The 26,748-nt window shown below is 37.4% G+C and overlaps 2 protein-coding genes across 6 annotated transcripts in view; both read right to left on the bottom strand.

The window, feature by feature from the left end:
• Positions 1 to 819, bottom strand: part of SHC4 (SHC adaptor protein 4) — a 160,816-nt gene extending 159,997 nt beyond the window's left edge. For all 4 annotated transcript variants that reach the window (XM_081508519.1, XM_081508522.1, XM_081508521.1 and 1 more), the window contains exon 1: positions 780 to 819. The gene's annotated coding sequence lies outside the window, so the exon portion shown is untranslated. The remainder of the gene's footprint in view (positions 1 to 779) is intronic.
• Positions 820 to 1,727: 908 nt separating this feature from the next.
• Positions 1,728 to 26,748, bottom strand: part of SECISBP2L (SECIS binding protein 2 like) — a 58,712-nt gene continuing 33,691 nt past the window's right edge. For both annotated transcript variants that reach the window (XM_081508458.1, XM_081508460.1), the window contains 7 exons: positions 25,274 to 25,443; positions 24,040 to 24,172; positions 22,264 to 22,426; positions 20,097 to 20,317; positions 18,976 to 19,130; positions 14,933 to 15,152; positions 1,728 to 5,982 (listed from right to left, as the gene is read on the bottom strand). In XM_081508458.1, coding sequence (XP_081364584.1) covers positions 5,300 to 5,982; positions 14,933 to 15,152; positions 18,976 to 19,130; positions 20,097 to 20,317; positions 22,264 to 22,426; positions 24,040 to 24,172; positions 25,274 to 25,443 — 1,745 coding nt within the window. In that variant the 3' untranslated portion in view covers positions 1,728 to 5,299. The remainder of the gene's footprint in view (positions 5,983 to 14,932; positions 15,153 to 18,975; positions 19,131 to 20,096; positions 20,318 to 22,263; positions 22,427 to 24,039; positions 24,173 to 25,273; positions 25,444 to 26,748) is intronic.

The raw sequence follows: 26,748 nt of genomic DNA, 5'->3' as shown, positions 1-26,748 counted from the left end.
CAATATATAAAATAGATAACTAGTAAGAGTCTGCTATATAGCACAGGGAACTCTACTCATCCTGCTGTTACAAATACTCCTGTTACTGAAAACACAAGTCCGCCTCATAGTGAGGCCAAACGATACCAAAACATTGGAGTTTGGAACAGAGAAAAGTTTACTGAAGGCCATGCAAGGAGATGAGTAGCTCATGCCTTAAAAACCCCAAACTCCCGAAAAAGCTTTCAGCAAAGCCCTTTTCTAGGAAAGGTGAGTGAGGGATGTGGTTAGTTGTTGCAAACTTCTTGTGTCAGAACCTTTGTTCTTGAGATCTGGTCATGGACAGGAAATGATGTTCCTGTAAATCTCTACCAAATCTCTGTTCTGACAAGAAAGGGCAAGGCTCCCAGGGACAACTTTCACACTCCGAGGACCTTGTCCTGGCTAAAAGGAGGCAGATCTCAGTTAGCAGCTGGCTACCTCAGGGCCAGATCCCCAGAACCTGCCCAGCTGTCGTCGCTAATGGAGCCAGGCGCCCAGGATCCAGCCAACCTTCATGCTCCTCAGGCGACCTAAACAGTGGGGGGCCAGGACTCGTGGTCTGCACAAAGGCGGGGATCAGGGAGAGGTTCACTGCTGCCTCAAAGCCTGGGCCTGGTCAGTCAGTGGCCTTGGCAAGGGGTCTAGAGCCCTGCAGGACACAGCCCTCTGTCTGTTCCCTGGGTCCCACTGCTCAACCACTGGCCCAAGGCTGGGTGAGCTGGAGGGCCCCAAGCAAAAGGCCAGGATTTGCTTCTTACCTTACTCTCTGTGCAACAACTACCTCTCCACAGACCGACTAACGGTTGTTAACAGGTGGTTGCTTAGGGGAGGGGCCCACTGCAGCACTGACCAATGGCTGAGCAGGACAACTATGGGTCTCTCATTGACAGTTGTTTGCTTGGGGAAGGGGCTCCAACCAATGGCTGCAGCACCAACCAATGGCTGAGTAGGGCCACTAGCGGTCTTTCATTGACAGTTGGGGGAGGGGCCCACTGGGGCGACGACCAACGGCTGAACAAGACCACCAGTGGTCCCAGGGTAATGGGTGCACGTCAACATTCAGTCGCATGCTAAAAGCTGTGAACGACTGGCCATGCTCTATTACAAATACTCTGTAATGGTCTATATAGGAAAAGAATGTGGATATATAGATGTGTATTAACAGATTCACTTTGCAGTACACCTGAAAGTAACACAACACTGTAAATCAACCACACTCCAATTATAAAAAAAAAAGAAGCATACCATCCACAGGACTGAATTTGAATCCTCGTTTTGCTATTTACCAGCTGTTGAAACTTGGGCAAGTTACTTAACATCTCCACGATTGTTTCATCTCCTAAAAAGTGAGAAATTATCATAGTATTTCCTCACAGGGTTGCTGTGAGGATTAATGAGTTAATATTGGGATGGCTTAGAACAATGTCTGGCACAGAGTAATTAGCATAAAAGGAGAAGGAATTTGTAGGAGCCTTTGCCTAACACTAAGATGGTCTCTGGAGAGATTGTTAGACCCATAACACAGATCACACTAATCATCCAAAACAGAGATTTTTACTAATGACTTTGTCTTGCAAATTTCATAACCTTCTTTGGACTAACCCAGGAGAGCACTAAGGGATACCATAAGCTGAACTCTTATTTTCTCTATCCTACACGTTGGGAAAGTCATAAATTCCTTAAGCACCTATTCTGAAATGACAAGATTACATTTCAATAATCATTTTATTAGTTACAGAAGAATCTCCACTAGTATTTACATAGTGCAAAAAAGCTGTTATTACCCTCTAAAATGTGATATAACAATCATCCTTCATACAGCAAAAGAACAAGATGAAAATCCCTTCATGTTATAATTCACAATAATTTTGCTAGCTTTTAATTAGAGCATTACAATTAAGACATTAAATTATAAATTCATGTGGTATATTTAGAAACTAAATTACAAAATAATACAAATCCTTTTAAAATGTGATGTGCCAACAAAGTTTAAATTTTTATCATTAATTAGGATTCAGATTTCAAATTAGGCAAACAGTTTGGTTGATTCTGGGAAGTGTGTAAAGTTTGGAAGGAACAAGGTAGGAGGAAGATAATAAATTACTTCACAAAAATTTTTTTAAAATCAAAAAAAGATAAAGTGTTTAAACGGATAAGTTAATGTTCTAACTTGTTGGCACAACATACAGAAAATACTTAAATGACAGTTTTATTTTTAAGCAAACAGCAGCTTTACAAACAGTAATACTTCTTTATACATATATTAAAGTAACAATGTGTTAGGATTGAACAGTTTTATGTTACGAGTTGAAAAAATGAATGTGGAGTTCACTACTCATTTGCACACTGTAACTCCCACCCCACCCACCTCCCCCAGCTTATTAAGAAATCAGGCAAGTACATTATTTGGATATTAATTTCTCAATATTTAAACTATGTGAATTCCTTTTGACTAATTCTTTTCCAAATGCTGGAAGCATATAAAATACCATCTCTGCAAAAATGACCTCCTGTCAAAGCCTTTAAAAACTTTTCAATGTATAACACACATTTTTCCCCCCATCTTTAGTCAAAAGAAATATATTACATCATTTACAAACATATTTAAACCAAAAGTTAAGCTAATATGAACATTTTGTCTTTTGAGAAGTAATCTTCACAGCAAACAAACCTACTGAAGCAGAAATCTAATTGTGGGAGTGCAATTCATACTTGAATTCATATACTTATGTACTGAAATAGAAATCTAATATCAATTATTGCCAGTAAAACAATCTCTACACACGAAGAAAAAAATCACTATGGTTTTTATTTCTTGTGATGATAAACCCTTACTCTTACCATTAGATCTCTCTAGATCTCCAAAGAGCCACTCACCCCAGATCCAGAAAAAAAACCCTTTCCTAATTTCACACCTCCACCTGCATACAATATACACACATGCCAGAATTTATCTAAAGGAAATGAATTATAAAGACATTATCAATACTTACTTAAGCATACATCCTACACAGTAGCATTTCCTTTAATAAATTTTGGGTTGTCCTCTAGAGGTCAACTGTCTCATATAAAAAACACTGTGGTCCCTTGGTTTGCTTTGCTGGCAGAAGATACTGCACATGCAAGAGCATTTATCAAACACATAATTGAACACTTCTGAAGTCTATAGCAAAATTCAAAGCTACTGGTGTTCTGAAGATTTCCTCAACTTCCCTTTTGATACAAATGTCAAAAATCTAAAATGACAATTCTCATTCAGTAGAGGTATAAAATATAAGAAACCTTTGAAAAGTCATTCATTGTTTTAAGATCAAGAGTTATCTGAATCACTGACACCAAGCAAAGGAAATTTACACCATTAAAAAGTATGAAAAGTTTTCAATTTACTTTTAAGACTGTCAGTAATTCAAAATCTCTATCATTTCTTTAAATCAACGAACACTTCCAAATGTACAGAGACACTAAGATCTGCCACATATAAATCCATGATTACCACTTGAAAGGCTTCATTCCTTACATGCTACATTCTTTTTAAGTACTGGACACTTTGTGCCTAAGAAGTCTACCTTGAAGAACAGTTTAGACAGGACACTACAGTAATGTCCCCTTTTAGCACACTAATAAAGTTGTTAGACTGACATTTCCTACACAGCAATGCTCGTAAACTTTCACAATTCACAAACAAGTAAGTCATCAACCAAGAATCTGGTTTCACCAGTAATTAAATGCCAGGATTATAAAACATCAATACCAGAACAGTAGTCCCAATGCTTCAGTAAAGAATCTGCCCAATTCACCTCGGTGAGGCAAAGCTCTCTGCCCCATAAAACCCAGACAAGGAAAACACCCCTTCCTCTTCAGTTCTGTGCCTGCTTATGGGAGTTGAAAGTGTAAAGCTGGCATGCATCTGTGTGTATGTGAGCACGCACACACATATTGGCCAAATGAAGGTGGTTGGAGGGAAGACAGAAAAAAGGTAATTCCTAATTCTCCCACCATTATAAACTTGCAAAGGTTACTACCAGGTGGTGACTGATTAGTAAAACATTTAGTTCATTAACTTTAATTTCCCCCAAGAGTTTAAACATCCCAGGAGAAGGGCAGAGATAAACAATGATCTAGAATTAATACCTGTGCCTGCCTGCAAACTCTAAAATCTAACAGTTTTGGCACAATTAGAACAACTTTCTCTTTTCCTCAAAACTTCTTCCAAGCCTTGATTATCAGGATACATGTTACAACTGCATACAGTTCCTTTCCCTGACTCCCATCAGTAACTATAGTCAGTGTTATGCAGCAGGTGCTCAAGGTTAGGGACCAAGTAGTTTTCTTAAAAGGTGCAACAATTTTTCACTCTGGACAAGTCTGAATACCCAATCAAATCCATATCTCAAGTCCAGAGAATCCCAAATCAGAAGCATGCAAGAGAACACACTAGTGTTAGACTTTGTTTCCAGATAATTTACATGTAAGTGCTGTAGTCATACAACCGGTTACAGTTATTCACCTGTCAAAATTTGCCTAATTTTATGCAAATACAGCTATATACAAGAGCATTCCTGAGGTAATTAAGAAGCAAATGTGAACCAGAAACCAAAAGGTCCTCTAACGGGTAACTTCTCACTATTTAAACACCTATCACTTTCCACAAATAAGGCCAGCTCTCATCTGTCATGGTGGTTCCCTTGCCAGCCTAAGTATTGGAGGCTCTACTTAGCCAACCAACTTTAATCAATTATAATCTGTGACTACTGAAATAAGCATTTGTGGACTGAATACAAGTTGCATCAATTTTTAACACAAGTCACTCTGTGAACTTAGTTACCCTCAGCCATTTTTTAAGTTTTCTAACTCTACCTCCAGGTTTCTTTTATTTTAAAGAAACCCAAAAAACTTTTTGGTCAGACAATTAAGAGTATAGGAGGTGTAGTCTTGAAGCAAACATTGGTAATTGCTCCTGTCCTTAGAGCTTCGATCTTTAGCTTTCAAAATGACTAAATAGGCATTTTAAAATTACTTTAAAACCTGGTCTTTTAAAATCATTATTGTCCATAAAAAAGCTGAAACAATTCTGAATTTTCCACACAGTTCTTAGAAAGACACAGATGCTAATTAACAGTTAAGCTATGGATCACAAAACAAGTAAAAGGCTAAAAAATATGTCAGGAATTAAATACATATATTAAATACTAGACAGTGCAAAATGCTGAGATGAAGCATGAAAGATAATGGCTGTAACCCTTATGTAGTTAGAGACAGACAGCTGACACTTCCTGAGTTATAGATTTGGGGGTGTATAATTAGAATCAGAGTGCTCCTTGTTCAGTGAGCTGCAGTTGCTGGGCTTCTGCTGTTCCTGGCTTGCTTGGTGATCAGTAGTCCAGGCCTCGCTATCCATCCCTGGCTCTAGCACCTCAGCTGCCTCTGCTTCCTCTTCCCCACTTTGCTCTGCATTATCTTCCTCAGAACCATTAAGGGTTTTCCCAAGCTGAAGAGTTTCCATCGTTCTCTGGGTCTCAGAGACCCAAGACTCAATTCTACTATTGAGCTGTACTTCTACAGATATGGGTTCATGAGTATAATCTTCCTCCTCCTCCTCCTCCTCATCATCCTCTTCTTCAAGCATGCCAGGTACAAGAGTGCTGGTGGTGCTGGTGATGGAGGAATTCAAAAGATCCCGGCAACTGCCATCCAAAGAGCCAGTCTCTGTACTCTGCTGTGAGGCCCATTCCAGGTCATCTGGCTTCACCTCCTCTTTATCGCCCACTGTTGATTTTCCAGGGTTTGTAGCTGAGGTAGTACTGCCTGCAGTCACTAACGATGCCTGCTTACCAACAGGGGCTGTGTCAAATGGAAGTTTATTGGGTTTTTCAGATGTGCTGTGCTTACAAGAAACTTCTCTCTCGTTTTCTGATGTTTCCAGACCATCTGAAGTTTCCACCATGTTTCTCCAATTTGTTTCTGCAAATATCAAACAGATTTTTTAAAACCAGAACACTGTTTCAGAATCATGCAACTTTTAGAAGGGGGAAGAATAGGCTATAGAAATCTGTTGCCTCACTAACTGAAAAAACTAAAAACTTACCTTATTCTAGTATTAGTTTAAATGTTATAAATGGAAAACAGCTCTCAAAAAATTTTTTTAAATCAGTACATTTAACATAAAAAAACACAGAGGCCAAAATAAGTATATTAATACTTCAGAATGCAAAAGATCCAATAGTACCAGGAGCTCACTGACTCTCATATGTAAAACCCACGTATTCACAAAAATCAATGAACTGCCTAACTTTTTTTGGCCCTGAAGTATCCTGGGCTCAAGGATCCACAAGTCACAGATGGCAGAGCCAAAATGCCCATTAGAAGTGCTCTGATTAAAAAAAAGAAAAGAAAGAAAGAGTTCTGACTTGACAGGTTTATATTGTGCTCGTTTAGCAAGTTATCTAAGAGCTGTCTCTTGGCCTGTAATGGAACTTGTGTTTCCATTTATAAGCAAAGAAGCCATGCACGCATTTCTAACATTTGTGAAAATGTGTTTTATAATATATGTATGTTGCTTGGCTTACCAAGTGACCCTGGAGCCAAGAAAATAATGTTTCTATATAATACAGTGGTGACAGTCTGTATTATTTTTAACAACAGGTAGTCAGTTTACAGCAAAAATGTACTAGGAACCAGGAGATGAAGAACAACTCTCACAAATACTTTTTGTGTGTTTTACTTTTTCCATTTAATTTTTTATCACTGATACATAACTGACATAAAACATAACAGCTTCAGGTGCACAACATAATGATTCAGTATTTGCACATACTGAGAAATGATCACCACAAGAAGTCTAGTTAACATCCATCCCCATTCGGAATTACAATTTTTTTTCTTAAGATCTACCCTCTTAGCAACTTTCAAATACGCAGTACAATATTATTATTATTATAGTCACAATGCTGTACATTAGATCCCTGTGCCTTATTTATTTTACAACTGGAGGGTGGTTAATTTTTTAACCTCCTTCATCCATTTCACCCACCCCTAGTCCCCATGCTTCTGGCAACCACCAATCTGTTCTATCTATGCACTTGGGGGGTTTCAAGATTCCACATAAAAATGAAGTCACATGGTGTCTGTCTTTCTCTGACTTATTTCACTAATGCCCTCAAGGCTCATCCTTGTTATCATAAATGGCAAGATTTCATTCTTTTCAATGGCTAAATAATATTCCAATGTATGTGGCACCCCCCTCCCACCCACATCCCACATCTTCTTTATCCACTGATCTTTATCTCTTTAATTATTGATGGACACTTAAGTTGCTTCCATATCTTAGTTACTATAAATAAGTCTGTAATAAACATGGAGGTGAATACCTCTCTTTGAGCTAATGTTTTTGTTTTCTTCAGATAAATACCCAGAAGTAGAAATGCTAGATCATATGATAGTTCTCATCTTCATAGAGGAACATTCATATTGTCTTCCTTAGTGGCTGCACCAACTTACATTCCAACTAACAGTGTACAACGGTTCCCTTTGCTCCACATCCTTGCAAACATTTGTTATTTATTGCCATTTTGATAATAGCCATTTTAACAAGTTGTGAGGAGATGTTTCACTGTGGATTTGTTTGGGATTTCTCTGATGACTGGTGATGTTAAGCATCTTTTCATGTACCTACTAGTCTTTATTTGGAAAAATGTCTATTCAGTTCCTCTGTCCATTCTTAAATCTGATCGTTCTTTGCTATTGAGTTGTATGAGTTCTTTGTATGTTTTGGATATTAACCCCTCATCAGATATATGATTTGCAAATACTTTCTCCTATTTCATAGGTTGCCTTTTTCATTTTGTTGATGATGTCCTTTGCTGCAGAGAGCTGTTTGATTTGGTGTAGTCCCACATACTTATTTTTGCCTTTTATTAAAAAATAAAAATTTCCTTCTATTTGCATTGTAGCTGATATATTCATTTTATAGGCATAATGATCAAACTGTAGTGATAAAGCAAGTCTATTCATACAAATATACTTGATTGCCACCTATCAATTACATGTTGCTCAGTTCAGTTCAGTTGCTCAGTCATGTCCGACTCTTTGCAACCCCATGGACTGCAGCACGCCAGGCCTCCTTGTCCATCACCAACTCCCAGAGTTTACTCAAACTCATGTCCACTGAGTCGGTGATGCCATCCAACCATCTCATCCTCTGTCGCTACATACCATATTTTGGCCATCTGAAGTTAGGGCACATGGTTTGGGGAAAAAAATCTTTCTTTCCTGCAGCTACTTCAAGTGTAGAACAGGTCTCTCTAGTTGCATTCCTACCTCATGACAAAAAATCTAGCACTCCTCCTTTATTTTCATTCTCAGTTAATAATGTGATTATCAGCCTCAAAGCAGAAGAAACCTTACAGTAATCCTTAATTCTCTTTCTCCATTGAACTCAGAACTATACCATGTCACTCAGGGCTCAAAAGCTAATAAATTTGGTCACTACTGCCTAAGTTCAAGCCTTCTTTACCTTGCTGTACATCTACAATATCTTTCTAATTGGCTTTGTGAAATGACCACATCACTTAACTGGCTTTTTATTACCTTAGTAATCCAAACTCCTTAATTTAGTATATAACCAAGCCCCTTCATAATCTTCCTTCTGGTCCCATTCATTTTAACCCCCTGTCATGCATTCCAGCTCAAGGTCACTTTGAATTTTCACTGCTCACAGAAGTCATACCCTTTCTGTTTACTATGCTTGGCTTTGCATAAGCTGTTCTTTCTGTATGAAATGTGCTTTCCTCCTTTCCCCTTCAGAGTCCTACTCAGCTCTGATAACCACCCTTGAATGTCATTTTATTTTTGTCAAGCCTTTCCTGACTTTCCTAGGAAAGACGGTCAGTAACCTGAAGTCCCACAGCACTTCCTCCGTATCTGGTTCAAATGCATTTGCTTTGTGTTTGCTGTTCTACCCCGTCCTCCCTTCTCATTCCCATCCATCTCTGTGTTCCTAGGTTAGCATGCAGTATGCACTGGGAAAATAAGCTTTTACAATAAATGAAAATTCCACATATACAATTAATTATGCAGAAAATAACTTTAAAAAGTAAAAAAAAATTACAAAATGTAGGTACACATTTATATTTCCTTCCAACACTTATTTTCCTCTTTCAAAAGCACTGTAAGAATTCGCATGGGGTCTCAGAAAAAGCCTCACCTCTCCCCTGACAGTGAGCCAAAGGAACAGGAGAAAGAAAGGAGGTCGTAAGACTGAGTAGGGCTGATCTCTCTCTAGGTTCTATCTTGGGCATTCTGCTACTAGGTAGGTAAGCTGAAAGCCAGATGGGTCCTCTGGAAAGGAAAGGGAGATATGACCTTGGAAGCAGAGACAAGGGACTCTGTGATTAGCCATCAAGAGACTTATCACAATGATCAAAGAGCCACTGAGTTCACATATGCAGGGGAGGGCCCAGGCTGCCACCTTAGAGTAACAGGTGAAGCCTGATCAATAACTAATGAGCACACAAACACATGACTATGATGGGGAGGAGAAACAGAGCAAGTATGAAAATGTCATCTTTAGATGAGGGGTTGGTGGGTAGGAGGGAGGGAAAAATATAGGCAGTCTAAAACCAGAACAGCACATCTGGAAGTCCACTTTTGAAGAAGGGATTAGGAAGCAATTTAAAGGCAGAGTCAAAGATCTCAACAAACCTGGAAATATTCCTGATCCAAAACAAACCTGCTTCTAAATTGCTTATTTTAGCAGGACTTATTCAATACAGCTGTTCTTTTGCTTATGAACCCCTCAGTGCTTTCTGTTTTGATAGCTGGTTCTTTGTGAAAGTGCCTTTTCAACTTTCAAATCACTACTGGGTTTGTCAGAGGATGAGGTATGTATATTTCTCCCTTCAGTTAGTACACAGAGGGAAGCCATCCATCTTTAGATTGTATACAGTAAAGGAACACCCAAGTCACTTCAAGAGCCTACAGAAGAAGGTGTGGTGGCAGAGAATGAGCTAGAAACTCAAGACAGACAGAGGGAGTCCTCCCCTCATAAGTGGTTATTGAAAACCTACTGTATGGTCCTACTGGGAATTCACTCAACAGACAGGAAATTCACATCACATTGGCTAAGAATATAGGTTTTACATTGAAACTTATCAAGTTTCACACTGTCAGCTGTGTGATAGTGGCAAGTTATTTACCTCATTTCATTTTAGCTTTCTAATCTGTAAAATGCTGTACAATATTTATTTCCAAGGACTACTCAGAGGATTAAATATCTTAACAAACATGAAGAGTTTAAAAAAGTTCCTAGTAAGAATTCAGTAAGTGAGCAATATGTCAAGTGCCCATTACGTGCCAAATTTCTTTCTCAAAAAACTTACGGTTTAATTGGGATTTATGATTGAAACTGTTTCACGTAAGTATGACTGAACTGAGACTCAGCTCAGGTGGAAGGAAAACTTAAGCAAACAAAACAATTAAGGTGCACACAAAGAACAGTAACACTGGACTATCATAGGAGCCTTTCTATTCTATCAACGTTTAGCAATCCTTTCCCAGCTTTGTTTTTTCTTTAAACTGTGGGAATAACAACAAAACATTTTCGAAATCTTACACCAGGATGGCATGGAAGATACTATTTGTTGTCTACCCAACAGTCATTCCTCGTTTTCCTCCTGCCTAACAGAGCCCCCAAACTTGGGATGGACTTGAGCTCAGTCCCACAGGAGGAATTAAAATTATTCTCATACTATCACAACTATCCCATTCATCTTTGCCAAATAATCTCTTCCCCACATCTCCCTTGCAGCTAAAAGCAGTGACATGATTGGCTCTGGCCAAATGAAACAAAAGGTGAAAGCTTCTGAAACTGTTTCCCTCACTGATAAGAAGAGCCCACTGCCTGAACATTCTGCTTTTGACTACTATTGTGATGACTAGGGCCAACGCAGCTGTTTATGGATATGAGATGAGAAGCACAAAAATAAGAAGTCCCAGACTGAAAATGGAAGAAGAGAAAGAAGGAAAGAACTAGAGATTTTGACAATACAGTGAAATAACTAAACACTCTAATTTTTGAGGCCACATCAGTGGCCTTCATGTCTGTTGCCAAATACATCTGATAGCAATACAGTAACTTTGTGCTTTATTCTCAAAGCAAATTATTTATGATTATTTCCACTCATTTTGTTGGCATCCTGGTAAATCAGATCATACACCAGAATCTTTAGTTCAGTTCAGTCAGTTGCTCAGTTGTGTCCAACTCTTTGAAACCCCATGAACTGCAGGATGCCAGGCCTCCCTGTCCATCACCAACTCCCAGAGCTCACTCAAACTCAATGTCCATCAAACTGGTGATGTCATCCAACCACCTCATCCTCTGTCATCCCCTTCTCCTCCTGCCTTCAATCTTTCCCAGAATCAGGGTCTTTTCAAATGAGTCAGTTCTTCGCATCAGGTGGCCAAAGTATTAGAGCTTCAGCAGCAGTCCTTCCAATGAGTATTCAGGACTGATTTCCTTTAGGACTGACTGGTTTGATCTCCTTGAAGTCCAAGGGACTCTCAAGAGTCTTCTCTAACACCACAGTTCAAAAGCATCAATTCTTCGGTGTTCAGCTTTCTTCATGTCCAACTCTCACATCCATATATGACTACTGGAAAAACCATAGCTTTGACAAGGCGGATCTTTGTTGGTAAAGTAATGTCTCTGCTTTTTAACATGCTGACTAGGTTTGTCATAGCTTTCCTTCCAAGGAGCAAGCATCTTTTAATTTCATGGCTGCAGTCACCATCTGCAGTGATTTTGGAGCCCAAGAAAATAAAGTCTCCCACTGTTTCCATTGTTTCCCTATCTATTTGCCATGAAGTGATGGGACCAGATGCCATGATCTCCATTTTTCGAACACTGAGTTTTAAGCCAGCTTTTTCATTCTCCTCTTTCACTTTCATCAAGAGGCTCTTTAGTTCCTCTTCACTTTTCAGCCATCTGCATATCTGCGGTTACTGTTATTTCTCCTGGCAAACTTGATTCCAGCTTATGCTTCATCCAGCCTGGCATTTCGCATGCTGTGCTCTGCATGTAAGTTCATAAGCAAGGTGACAATATACAGCCTTGACATACTCCTTTCCCAATTTGGAACCAGTCTGTTGTTCCATGTGCAGTTCTAACTGGTGCTTCTTGACCTGTATACAGATTTCTCAGGAGGCAGGTCAGGTGATCTGGTATTCCTATCTCTTTAAGAATTTTCCAGTTTGTTTTGATCCACACAGTCAAAGGCTTTGGTGTAGTCAGTAAAGCAGAAGTAGATGTTTTTCTGGAACTCGCTTGCTTTTTTGAGATCCAACAGATGTTGGCAATTTGATCTCTGGCTTCTCTGCCTTTTCTAAATCCAACTTGAACATCTGGAAAGTTCCTGGTTCACGTACTGTTGAAACCTGGCTTGAAGAATTTTGAGCATTACTTTGCAAGCGTGTGAGATGAGTGCAATTGTGTGGCAGTCTGAACATTCTTTGGCATTGCCTTTCTTTGGGATTGGAATGAAAACTGAATTTTTCAGTCCTGTGGCCTCTGCTGAGTTTTCCAAATTTGCTGGCATAGAGTGTAGCGCCTTAACAGCATTATTTTTTAGGACCTGAAATAGCTCAGCAGGAATTCCATCACCTCCACTAGCTATGATCATAGTGATGCTTCCTAAGGCCCACTTGACTTTGTATTCCAGGATGTCTGGCTCTAGGTGAGTGATCACATCATTGTGCTTATCTGGGTCATGAAGATCTTTTTTGTATAGTTCTGTATATTCTTACCATCCTTTCTTAATATCTTCTGCTTCTGTTAGGTCCATATCATTTCTGTCCTTTATTGTACCTATCTTTGCAGGAAATGTTCCCTTGGTATTTCTAACTTTCTTGAAGAGATCTCTAGTCCTTCCCATTCTATTGTTTTCCTCTATTTCTTTGCACTGATCACTGAGGAAAGCTTTCTTATCTCTCCTTGCTATTCTTTGGAACTCTGTATTCAGATGGGTGTATCTTTCCTTTTCTCCTTTGCTTTTCGCTTCTCTTCTTTTCTCAGTTATTTGTAAGGCCTCCTCAGACAACCATTTTGCATTTGTTTTTCTTGGGGATGGTCTTGATCACTGCCTCCTGTACAATGTCATGAACCTTCATCCATAGTTCTTCAGGCACTCAGTCTATCAGACCTAATCCCCTGAATCTGTCACTTCCACAGTATAATCATAACTCTTCTTATAATTCAACCGTCAGTTTAGAGAACTTTAGTTTTGAATAAAACCTTATAGATGACCTAGATGAACCCTCTTCATTTTCCTGAAGACAAATCTGAGGCTCAGAAATTAATCAATTATGCCTAAATGCCTCAGGCAGAGTGTTCAAAAATCAAGGCTTCAATCTTTGAACACTTTAAATCTGGTACTTCTTGAAAACATCTCCTAAGTCTTTGACAGGTTCTTTTTATCATGTGCCCAAATGTGCCCAGATCACTGTCATTTCCCTAAACCCACAGCTTTAGGAATTTATCATGCAGTTTATCTTTGAGACCTGGCACATTACAACATAGAGAACTGATCTCATTTACAAAGTTAGCCCTTTATCTTATTTTCAACTAGTATCACTTTTAGTCGAAGAAATATGTCTGCCTCTAAGCCAGAATCACCTTTCCCTGACCAAAAGAGTTTCTAAAAGGTGCACAATAACTTGTTAATTGCCTCTGGTCTGGGGCATCATAAAAGTGTTCCAAACGGTGAACGCCCAAGTTTTTTAAAATGTTAAATTTTAGGTGGCAACAAGCTACTTGGTAAACTTTCAGGTAAGACTGAAGAGAGAAAGGAAGAGAAAAAGAAGTCATGTTGAAGGAGGTGGCTAAACTATTTTAAAAAAAGAACCGAGGAAGTGAATCAGAAATGAGATCAAGAAAGTGAGCTAGTGTTCTAGTACAAAGTATTTCAGAGACAAGGCAAGGCAACTAACTACTAAGATGTAGATTACAGTCAATACTTGTTACCTTAAATCTTATACATTTAAATACAGCATTTATGCTGTATTTAGTCTGTATTTCTTTTTGACTACCATCAGATTTAACTCAGGACAAATGTCACACGTCTAGGTTTGCTAAGTTTAGACTGAATAGTATTCAGGACTTTTGTTTACTTATTAGATACAAAATTTTAATAGTCAAGTATAAAGTATCAGGATCTTTGCCAATGTTGCTTCTGAGACAAACACTCTGACCACTCATTCTTGGCTTCCTGTAAGAATTCTTCTTCAGATTTTCACCTACAGAATTTTGTCTTTCATCCATTGCTCTTCACCTGTCTCACATGCCCTAACCTTAATAGTTTTAATTTTTACCTGTATAAACAGATGAGTGCTTAATCACCCCCCAGCCCCAATGTCACATTCTCAAATTATCTGGATAATAGCTTTCTCTGCACTGTATTGCAAACTGCGTAAGAATAAACATGATGTTAGGCTTAATTTCTCCTCTATACCCAGAGGGTGTGGCACAAAGTAGATGTTCAATAAGTATTTTTATATGAATGACAGTGAATTAAAAAACAGTATAAAGTATCAGAATAAAACGTCCTAGAATTTACTTAGTTATAGGTCAGAAGAATGGTACATTTGGTTTTTTTAAATCCCCTTGGGATTTTTTATTTTCTTTTTAAGATTTTGGAAATGTAACTAATTTCAGGGTCTAACAGAAACTCTCAGCCCCAAGTATTTTCTTAACTTTCAATGGATGTGTTTAATGCAATTTTTAAACCAAATATGTGAGCAAAATTTGCATAATCAAGAAAATTAAAACAAAAGGTAGTCATGGAAAGTCATTTTTAAAATGACTTTAATCGTTAAATTATTTCAAAATTTCAGTCATTTAAAATGGTATGTAACAACTTACCATATTCTTTTTCATTTACTTCAGAGATGGGTTCGGAAATAACACTACAGAAAGAAATGGCACTTGCTGCAGAGGGATTCCGAGAATGCCCCATGTGATGCGGCACCTTCTTCACGTTCTTTAAGGCTTCCTCGGCTTGCTCCTGTTCCATTGCGGCAACCATATCTTTGTATGCTTTCCTGGCTTCCTCAGTGAGTTCTACTAACTTATTAAACAGGCTCTAAAAAAAAAGAGATATTGCCTAGTCCATTTTGTGTTATACTCTTTATTACTATCATTAGCAATAAATATCTCTACTGTTTCAGGGCTGGATACACTTTCCATCAGCACAAAATCCAAAGGTATGCAAACCACAGAACCCTATAAAATATTGTAACTTATTTTCTTTTTTCTCTGTAACTTATTGATTCTCACAAGTCTGAAGCAAATTCTTAACTCAGTACTAGCCACTAAATTATGCACTATATTAAAGTTCTTTTGCAGAGTTTATTAACTCAACAGAGTTTATTAATTCAACAACTGTACCCTATAGCATTTAGTACTACAGTGGGTACCGAGACTACTGGAGCCAACACTCTGCTACTCTGCTCTCAAGGAACCTTCTATATGGCTGCAAGGAGAGGACAGGAGACAATAATGACTCAAGGCACAATACCTTAAATACCTAGAGATGTACAAAGTGTTTAGCTTTTGGAGGAAACATCTAACTGCTGGGTATCAGTGAAGAGTTCATAAAGCAATGTAACATCTGATATATGCCTTGAAAATCTGGCACAGCTTTGAGGGGTGGAGACAGTGCATTTTTAGCCAAGTATGCAAAACCATAAACAAAGGCACAGATTTAATAAAGTTCAAGGCTTGTTTGGGGAGCAGTGAAGAATCTTACATGGGTTTGAATATAAAAGAATGAGTGTATGCAGGGTGATGTCCAAGGATGTAGAAGGAAATGGCAGTCTCCATAGGAATTAAAAGCTCCCTATAATGTTTGTTTGTTGAAAGACTGCTTTAAAAAAGACCAAATAGAAGTCAAGTGATTGGCTAGCTAGTGTCTGGCTAGCTGGGCCTTGAAAACGATGAAAGGCAAATTATAAAAATTGAATAAAGAACCTAGAAATACAATGTAGAGTTAACGAGATGTTCCTCCATCAGCAAAACAGAATGAACATGAATAGAATTATCAATCCCAGTGAAATGGTAAGTAATGGAGCACAGATGTTAGTAAAATGGCAAAATTCACATAGCATTACAATTGTACTTCAGTAACTAGGAGGTCTAACAATATCTAAAGCAAACTGACGTTTCCACAGTCACAAAAAGATAATCAAAGAACAACTTAGTGGTTCTTGTGTGTGTGTACGTGTGTGTGTATGTGTTAGTCACTTAGTCATGTCTTGACTCTTTGTGACCCCATGGACTGTAGCCCACCAGGCTCTTCTGTCCATGGGATTCTCCAGGCTTACTGGAGTGGGTTGCCATTTCTTTCTCCAGGGGATCTTCCTGACTCAGCGATCGAACTCGGGTCTCCTGCATTGCAGGCAGATTCTTTACCATCTGAGCTATAGTAAAGTCCTTTTAGTGGTTCTTATGTCACAATTTAACAACATTCTACTCCTCTTTAATGTCTTGATTTAGTATCATAATGAAATAAATACCCACACATTAAGTAAAAAATTTCAGATGGTAGATACAATCTGGCTACCTGTAAGAATATGTTTAATTATGTACATAAAATTATGTTTTCAGAAAATGGGGGAAAAGTACAGCACAACTGTTTTTTTCTAAATAAAGCACTGTCATTTAAGTATAAACCATAACATGAAAGTATGGTAAAAAAAAAAAAGTGCCATAATGTTATGGAAAAGCATGTCTCTATAAATTAAACTTGAGAGGAAAAAACATAAGTAGCATGCTTTACCCAGCTGCAGCTTAAATTCTTTATAGCAGCAGGTACAATAAACACTGTTGCTAATTGTTTTGATTTTTGAAGAGAGGTGGGTGACAGTAGTATCAAAAGTATATTCAGGATTTACTTAATTTTAAAAAGGAAGGAGGATGGATTCTTTAAAAACATGTTAACATGTCATAAATATTTCTTTGCAATATTCAACAAATCATGCACTTAAGTGAGGCCAACAAAGAAAACAGGCATATGGATATGTAATTTTGAGATTTACATTGGTTTTATAATACAATAAAACGCAGAAACTGTTGGAAGTAAAATGATAGAAAAGAAAACACAATTGAAGAGAGAAGCTGTTAGGGAATAAAAGTCTCTAGTATCAGTGTAAAGACCGAAAGTTTAATTCAAAGGTTAGTCTTACCAGACGGTAAATTTAACTTAGATGGGCTACCATATTTACTGCAAGTAGACACACTTGACAATGTATCAGTTTTCCTTGACCTCCATTCTTTGAATGTGTTTGGTAAACAGTAACTCACCTACCTCACAATGGAAAAGGCAAGTAAAGCAATGTACAAATAAAACTGGCAAACATTTAATAATATAAAAGCATTCAAATAACTTAATACATCTAATTCAGTAAGGAGTCAATACAGTTAAAAACAAACATGTCTACTTTTCCTGATCTCAATCCTATTCCTCAAACTTGAACAGTGAACAAAAAAGGACTACATTTTTATTATGTCATCTGTTGTTATTTAGTCACTAGGTTGTGTCTGACTCTTTTGCGACCTTATGGACTGTAGCCTGCTAGGCTTCTCTGTCCGTGGGATTTCCCAGGCAAGAATACTGGAGTGGGTTGCCATTTCCTTCTCCAGGGAATCCTCGCGACCCAGGGATTGAACCTGCACCTCCAGCATTGCAGACTGATTCTTTACCACTGAGCCACCTGGGAAGCCTATGTGTCTTTACCACAGAGCTATTTACCATCCCAATCCTCAGATATAGTTTAACATAGCAGGCAGATATACATCTACCACACAATGTATTAAACATTTATCACCTGTTCATTCCCGAGTAATGTAAAAGGTTGTCAGACACAAAGACAAGGGGCCTGCCCTCAAGGAATTCAGTTACATGAAGAAACACATGAACTACAGCAAGGCAGTGTGATATCTATAACTGAGAAAAGCATAGGCTCCTATGGCAAGCACAAATATTAATCACATGACTGTAGAGAGTAGGTGGGTACAGAGAAAATTTAATGGGAAGTGGGAGAGAAACTGAATAAATAGGGGGATGGGACTATACAAATATAGGGACTGGATAGGAAAGAGATGCTTAAATATACACAAATAGTATGGCTGAGAAGAGGGAAAACTGTTCATCAGCGGTGTCACAAAATACTTTAGATTCAACTTCATACACAAGTCTTATTTTATGAGCCAGAATGTATACAATTTAAAACAAATATAATTGAAAACACATCAATGCAAAAAATCACAATAAAGTCAAATGATACACTAAAAAGAACCCCACGTATTAAAACAAAAAAAATACCAATCTTATGTTATCAGTTAATAAGCATTAGTCTAAATAAATAACACTTACTTTATCATTTAGCAGCTCCTATGGGCAAAGTTTGTGTTAGCAGACTATGAGAGGAAGACAACTACCATAGGTGAAGAACTGTTCTCTCAACAGGTTTAGGAATTTGGTTTTCTAAAGGAAAATCCTCTCCAAATAAAGGGTTCTTTTCTCGCTTGACTCCTAATAGCACAGAGTATACCCAACATATAAACTGAAGAAAATTATTTTACATTACACAATACTGGCCATCTTTACCCAGCAATTATACATATTATCAAGTACTACATATCTGAACCCAGAAAAAGGAAAAAAAAAACCCACTGAGGCAGAAATATGAGCTAAAATCTTTTCAAAATGCTATAGGATTAACTTACATAAATGTTTTCAACACTAAAAAAGGAAATGTAATACTCAAGAATTTTCCACTCATTCTTGGAGAGTGACCATATCACTTCTGCAAATTCTCAAACACAACACTGGCATGTATCCAAAGAAAATGTACTATGGGGGTGGTGGCAGAGGGCACTAAGGGACTGTGTCTTCGAAGTCTTACCTCAGCGCCAAAGTAGTTGAAGATTCCCACTACACTAACAGGAACCAGCTTGTTCACACAGCGACCTAGAGCTTTTCTTCCAAGGGCAAACACAAATGGAATTTCTTGTTCCCGTGCCATGGCTATAACATTATAGAGAGCCTCATCCAGGCCACCTGAGACATAGAGGTTTTATTTTAGTTATTTCCTAAATGAAGCTATTTCAGCACCGTAGAGCTAAAGCAAAAGACACAGCAGCAAAGTATTCTATGAATGCTTGGGGTCACTTAGGCTGTTCCACACATTTTCCTATCTATGGATATAGATACATATTTTCTTTCTCCCCAGTTAAATACCATATTTCTGTAATGCCAGTATTTTTGTTTCTCCACAGGGATTAGCACAATAGGAATCAAATTTCAACATAATAAATACTTTTCATTTTTTAAATTAATGAAAACTGTTAATAGTAGCTAATGACTTTTATCCAATCTCTCAGCTCATGTAAGCAGCCCATCACACGCAGGAAGACTAATTATAAAAGACTGTTTTTACTAGTATGTCTCTCCTGTGCAGAATTTGACTGTTACTGCTATTGATGCATCTGTCTACTCCAATCATCTGAAGTGGCTCCTCCACGAAAAAAGGACAAAAAAGGGTGCATGACATGGTATAAAGTACTTGTGTGCTGGCTCACCCAAAGGCCTCTGTTACTGCTGATTTCTGAGACAAATCTCCACCATAAACAGAAGCAGAACTTTTATCTTTTCCTAATTCTTTTTAAGAGAAAAGAGCTATTAAGGGTAATGTAAAAATTTTTAAAGTAGTAAACTTGTAAGAGTGCATTTCTTTACCTCTGCAAATAAATTCTACTGAAAAAACTTTTACAACAAAGGGGACACTTGGTTGGCTCAACCTAAATCCTTCACCAGGGTTCATAAATGGGGATTTTCTTTACAATTTGATCTCAATTTTATTAAAATGAAATAAGTGAAATATTTCATTTTCTTTCCTCATGTTCAATATTATGTTTTATACCTAAACTCTAAAGAAGACAAATGGTTTCCACTTTTAAAAGTCACTGCGTATCCACAATTATACTACATAAATATCAAGACACTTCAAAAGTAAAATGCTCATACCTTTGGATTGGATCTTTTCACAATTTGGAGAAATTATAACACACTTGATCTTGTTTAACTTCATATGTTTCGTAACTTCTCTAAGACCCATAACCAGCCGTCTCCTTGCTTTTGCTCTCACAGGATCCTTTTGATAGATGCGTTCCTGGAAGCTGACAAGCTCTTGAAGAAGAAGAGTCACACATTCATCAATCTCTTTACAAAGAACCTGATTACAATACCTGTAAAGGAAACCAAAAATAGGTTAATTATAAAATTATTTAGAAAAAAAAATACATCCAGTAACAGGTTTTCATTTAAAAAAACCAAGTCTTTAAAATCTCCTAAATACTTCAATCAATGAGAAAAATAACAAGAGTTCTTCTGAATTAGAACAGATCTGTTTTTACGTAAAGGACAGACCTCGGAGAAGTACTATCTAAACACCTAATTATTAAATTCCTAAGGGTATGAATCAAATGTTAGCCTTCTATTAGATAAAAACAGGCATTTTTTGGTAAGGAGATAATGCATAAAGTTATTTTATTCCAATGAATACTAAGGAGGCCTCTAATAGGAAACAGATTGATTTCATAAAAGCTAACCAAATGCCTAATACCAACAGTTCATCATCCAGGCTTGGATATATCACAGTCTCCAGGCACTGGCTTCCTGAACCATAAAAATAGGGATGACAGCTTCAATGGTCCCTATAACTCTGAAAATCTAGAGAAGATGAATTCAGTAACTAAATTGAAGTTATAACCAAAGAGATATTGAGGTAAAAGTCACATGCCCTTATATTGGGCAAAGCAACTGAATGGGCTCTTTGTGAGATAACATATGGCCACAGCCCAGAAAACAGGAAGTGAAGTGTGAAGCCACTACAGTACTTAATTTCAAGGGTAAGGAAGTCATTCAAGTTAAAGTCAAGTTCAGTTCAGATCAGTCGCTCAGCCGTGTTCGACTCTTTGTGACCCCATGAAAGGAAACTACTTATATATTCTACGTTGCTAGTTCTCTCCATAATCTCTATCATAAGCAGGTATTTAACAAGGAGAACTGGGGTAATTTCTAATCTAAGAATGCCAGGCCAGCAAATTGCCACTTGTAAACAACATTATATGGTGGGAAAATCCAGGCTTGCCTTTCTCTAGCGAAAAAAATATGTTGGAGGTTTTTCTAATGTTTATGTGAAAAATGTTTAAATACATATGAGTATGACATTACTTCAGAACAGATAATATAACCGGACAGACTGTACACAAGATTAATAAAGTATACAAAATTAAGGAATGCAATTAAAGAATAAAATGCCAAAAATGCAAATTTCTTTATTCTGCTTTTCTTCCAAGCTGTTTATTTCATATATGAGCAAAATTTTATTCTCCAAGTATTTACTTGCCCTACATCTGTTATTTGACATTTAACTAATTAACTTTTCAAATCTAGGTGGTAAGTATTTGCTCAAAACAGTAATACAAAAAAAAGGAACAGAACAAACCAATGTGGTTTGGATTCACACACATTTTACTCTTACCCTGGGATTCTTTCATAAGCAAGAAAGAATAAAGGTAAAATTAATTCATCCACACAAATGTTCATATTCCAAAATCCTTCAGAGCAATGACCATCAGTTCAAGATTACTCATAGATGGGCATTTTAAAACTTGGAAATATACACTTAAAAACAAACGGCTTTAGGTAATAGGTTCACTTCATATAGTAGGGTCTTAGAAACTCGTCATTGATTAGAGAGTTTTTTTGATAGGGACATTATAAACAGAAAAGCAAAAGCACTGAAGAGGGAAAATGTCATAGTGTGGCATTTTATAGATAAGCTCTAAGAGGCCAAATTTCCTAGGGATGAACACTGCTGCTGCTAAGTCGCTTCAGTTGTGTCCGACTCTGTGCGACCCCATAGACGGCAGCCCACCAGGCTCCGCCGTACCTGGGATTATCCAGGCTAGTTGCTATAAAAAGAATGTATTTATTGTCAAATCACTTTTACATGAACACAGATAAAATGTTTTACATATAATAAAACCAGCTGTTAAACTAAATTTGGAAGAACTTACAGATCTCTGGTATTGTTGGCTCAACCCACCAAAAAATAATAACAATATTAAATTCAGAACTACAATTAAGATATTTAAACCATTCAACCTCAATAGAGACTAAAACTTACTCTCTAAATCTTTTGCTGTGGATTTTGGTTATTGTTGAAGATGCCATTGGACTGCCTATCCCAGAACTAGCTGGAGAGCCTTGGGACACAGGTGTCATACAGTATGGAGAGTTCTGACTTGCTGGAGACAGGGATGTATCACTGGGCATGCTCAGTCCAGTATCTGTGGAGAAGTGGGGTGAGGAGAAAGAATTTAGAAATTGCAAATTCTGAAAAGCCCTACACCAATCAAAACAACTTAGAATGGCAGTATCTTTTGTGTCACTTTCAAATTCTCCAGAAGCTACCAAGTTGGGCACTGTTCCTATCACAAACATTTCTCATACACTACAAATATCAAATCTTCCTATTAGGTCTTAAAATACACTCTGAAAAAAATCAAGCACAGCCTGTAAGTCTTCACAGAAAAGATGAGAGAAGGCAAAGTAACCTAAAACACGTACCTTTAGAGGATCTAAATTGAAAAACAAAAAGACGTATTTGCTTCTGCACCTCTTTCTGGATCATATTACCTGTCTCTTATATTTCTATTTTTCCACCTCTTTCTTAGAAATAATTTTTAAAAACTGCCTTAAAATTCCCATTGCTTCTAGCAATGATGATTCTACCTCTCATTCTCTCCACACCACTCCTGACTCTCCAAGCACCACCCAAGTTTCTCTTTCATCTGGTCTTTGCTCCTGTGCTCAGGTAGCCACGTTCGTCATCTTTTGACTCAATTGCTTCCTTTAGTTACTGCTTCCTTCTCAAACAGATGAACTCAGGAAATGACTTAGTATTTGTCCAGTCCATTAATTTGCAAAATTACATATATACCTTATCTCTCTGCTAGATTGTAAATTTATTGTAACAGGGATGGCCCACTACATAGCTTTATTACATTTCCTGAGCTTCCCACCCCAACTCTAGTTATTAAAATATGCACAATAAGTATTCAAAAAACACTTGTTGAATGAATGGATAAATAGATAACACCTAAATACAAAGGGAAAGATGTTTAATTGAGAGTAAAGGGGAACCCTAACCAAATATATTGGAACAACTCTTAGAAGTAAATTTATTTTTCTAAACCCAATGGAACATTGCTACTACATCTATGTGTAAATCAGATTTAAATATTTTGCTGAAATTTGAAGAATAAATAGCAGTAGAGAAAGGGACCTAGTCACGTCTCTCTCAAAATCTTTCTTTCACAGTAGTATAAATTTTTGAAGGTATCTGCAGTTTTCCTGAGGTGCCATTTGGAATCATGTGCTGGCTACCCACTGTATGGGACTGAATCCTATCAACCAACTGGACTCTGCACTGCAACAAGCTTTACAATTCTCTACTCATTGTGGTGTATGTGTTAATTCCACAAAATTAATTGAAAAATATCTGTGTACAAGTGGACCTGTGCGGTTCAAACTTGCATTGTTCAAGGGTCAACTGTAGTCGTACAAAGAAAAGATAGCCAACTGTGTTCTGGATATAAAAGAAGACAAAATAAAAGGAACTGTGACAGTTACAGAGGAGACATTAGTGAGATCATAATTATGAGAGTACACAATAAATTCAGGATTTACGCTTCAAAACTGCCACAGACCTACTATTAACACCTGCCTCTCCTTTAAATATCTCCTTACAGAAGCATCTTCCAAATAAACTCTCAAACATAAACAAAACTTAGATAAAACATGGAACATATTTAGGAGAGTAACTAGTGATGTGCTGTTACCTATCAGTTAAAAACTCTGGACCATTTTATGAGAAGAAAGGGAAAAGGAGTGAGCTTACCTTCCTGGGAAACAATTTCTTGCGGCAAATCATCAATAAAATCTAAGTGCATTTCTACTGGTTCCTCAGATCCCAAAAGATTGTGGTCCACAGTTAAACGGCCCTTCTTTTCCTCTCTTTCTTTCAAAATAACCTAAAAGTCATTACCAGTCTTAAATTATTCTTTAAGTATGTACTGAATGATTAAAATGTTCATTATTATACACTTAAAAAAATGGACATGAGGATTTTGTCTGGCTACATGGAACTGGCAAAAAGGTAAATGTAATTTTAGATAGTGAAGCTGAAGGAAGTACTATATCCAAAATAAAGGGAGGCAATATAATACTACAGCTATTAAACCAGATCTGCTTCATTCTTTAAATCCGAGTTGACAAACTAGGGCTTCCCCCAAAATGGGTAAAATAAAAAGTTTGGAAACCAGACCACAGAGTTACATTAGATTTATTTGGTTGTGTATTATCTCATCCTACTTCTCCTGTGGTATTGGAGAAGACTCTTGAGAGTCCCTTGGACTACAAGGAGATCCAACCAGCCCATCCTAAACGAGATCAGTCCTGGTTGTTCATTGGAAGGACTGATGTTGAAGCTGAAACTCCAATACTTTGGCCACCTCATGCGAAGAGTTGACTCATTGGAAAAGACCCTGATGCTGGGAAGGATTGGGGGCAGGAGAAGGGGACGACAGAGGATGAGATGGCTGGATGGCATCACCGACTCGATGGACATGAGTTTGGGTAAACTCCAGGAGTTGGTGATGGACAGGGAGGCCTGGCGTGCTGTGATTCATGGGGTCGCAAAGAGTCGGACACGACTGAACTGAACTGAACTCCTCCTAATAACAAAACTGAGTTAAACAGAGCACATATTATCCCCAACTTAAAGACGAAGAAGGTAAGAAAGGTTTGCTAAAACAAAACACTAAGTACTAAGTTGGTACTAGAACCTCAGGCTTCTGATTCCTAGGGTCCAAAGTTTTTGGATACCTAAATGTTTAATTTCTTTTGTTTTAACCTTACAGACAGAACTCATTCTCCAGGGCCTTGGTCAACACAGAAAAATAGTCATGATGCTGAGACCCTAACCTCAAATTAACTAACTAGTCATCATGAAGATGCGTGCTTAACAAACTTTCCACAATAATTTGTTGGCTAAAATGCCACAACTACATTTGCAAAACAGATTTAAACCCTTATTTATCCTGTCAAGTAAACATCCCCAGGTTTTGATTTACCTTTTTAAGTGCTGTGGGCCGTTTTAGTTTTGCAATTTCCTTTTCTTTTCCTTTTTTTGCTTTAGAGGAATTAATGTCCAAAGAATTAAAGGATGTCAAACAGGGCTGACTTTTGGTTAAAGGTTTTCTGTTAGTAGAGTCTTTAGTGTGAAAAGAAGCTGCAGTGACCACTAAAAGCAAACAAGAACATTAGTTTTACTCTTATGGCTAACTCCACACACTTTCAAAATTTCTAATGAAATTTCAATAGACGGCTTTCCCATTACTGTTCAAATCATTTTTCCCATTACTTCCAAATAGTTGGCTTTCCCACTACTTTTCAAATCATTATAATCTGGCCCCTGCCTTACACACTTTCTTGAAACTGCTATTGCCAAGATCACATATAATTTTACAATCGCCAAATCTAATTCTGAGTCTTTGCTCTACTCTAGTTTTTTTTTTAGCATTTGTTACCAAAGACCACATCCTTCTTCTTTCTGAAAATTCTATCCTCATCTTCTGTTACATTCCATTCTATTTTTCTTACTTTTTCTCAAACCTGTTTTTCTAGTTCTTTTTCCTTCTGTGCTTTAAGTCTGAGCGTTCTACACCTTTTATCCTAATTTCTCTCTCCCCTGACAATCTTATATATTTCCAATTACAACAATCATCCCTATTTGAAATTTATTAACTTCTAACCTGAACTGCATATACCTAACTATGTTAAATAGGAACCACCAAGATTTCCCTATCTAACATTTCAAATACAACAGGGCCAGAGTCTGTTCTTCCCAAGAAAATTCTTCTTCCATGATCCTTAGTCTATTTGGAATCATCATATCCCTTACCACCAACACAATGCTCTAAGTCAGAGAGTCTGGAGTCATCTTTGACTTGTTTCCACATTCCATCAATTTAAAAATCCTATTAACTTTCTTAAAATCCTTTTACATCTCTGCCATAGTCCCATCCTTCTTTTGGTGCCCAAGAAAGCTGATTTCTTTGTAATCAACCCTTACCAATTTAAACATAGTGACAGGTTAGAGGTTAATCACATTTCTATCTGTCAAGAACTTTACTCTCCCTTCAAAGTCCAGTTCAAAACACATAAAGTCATTTGTAACATCCTCCCCATATGGCCCTGTTGACATAAATCACTCTTTCTTCTATAAGTTCATTAAACTTTGCTGGCACCTTTCCTGAAGCACTGCTTTTTATAAGCTATGTGTTCATGTCTTTCTGACACTATAATCTTCTTGACCACAGACATATCTTAATCATATCTGTAATTCCACAGTTCCTGACACCATGCTTTGCATGTGGATAATTACATTTGTATATATTAACATGTGTTAAATGAATCAAAGTTGTAATATAATAAGCCACTTGAAGTATCACAGACTAATAGTCTTTTCCCCTAAATAATTAGTTACACGTTACCGAGCACTTTACATGTATCATCCCACTTATTCCCTCAAAACAATCCTGAAGCA

This window comes from Giraffa tippelskirchi, chromosome 7 (genome assembly GCF_054371585.1).
Source record: "Giraffa tippelskirchi isolate mGirTip1 chromosome 7, T2T-mGirTip1v1.2.pri, whole genome shotgun sequence".
Classification (NCBI taxonomy): Eukaryota; Metazoa; Chordata; class Mammalia; order Artiodactyla; family Giraffidae; genus Giraffa; species Giraffa tippelskirchi.
Note: the sequence above shows the minus strand (reverse complement) of the source record. Positions and strands in the feature narration are given on the sequence as shown.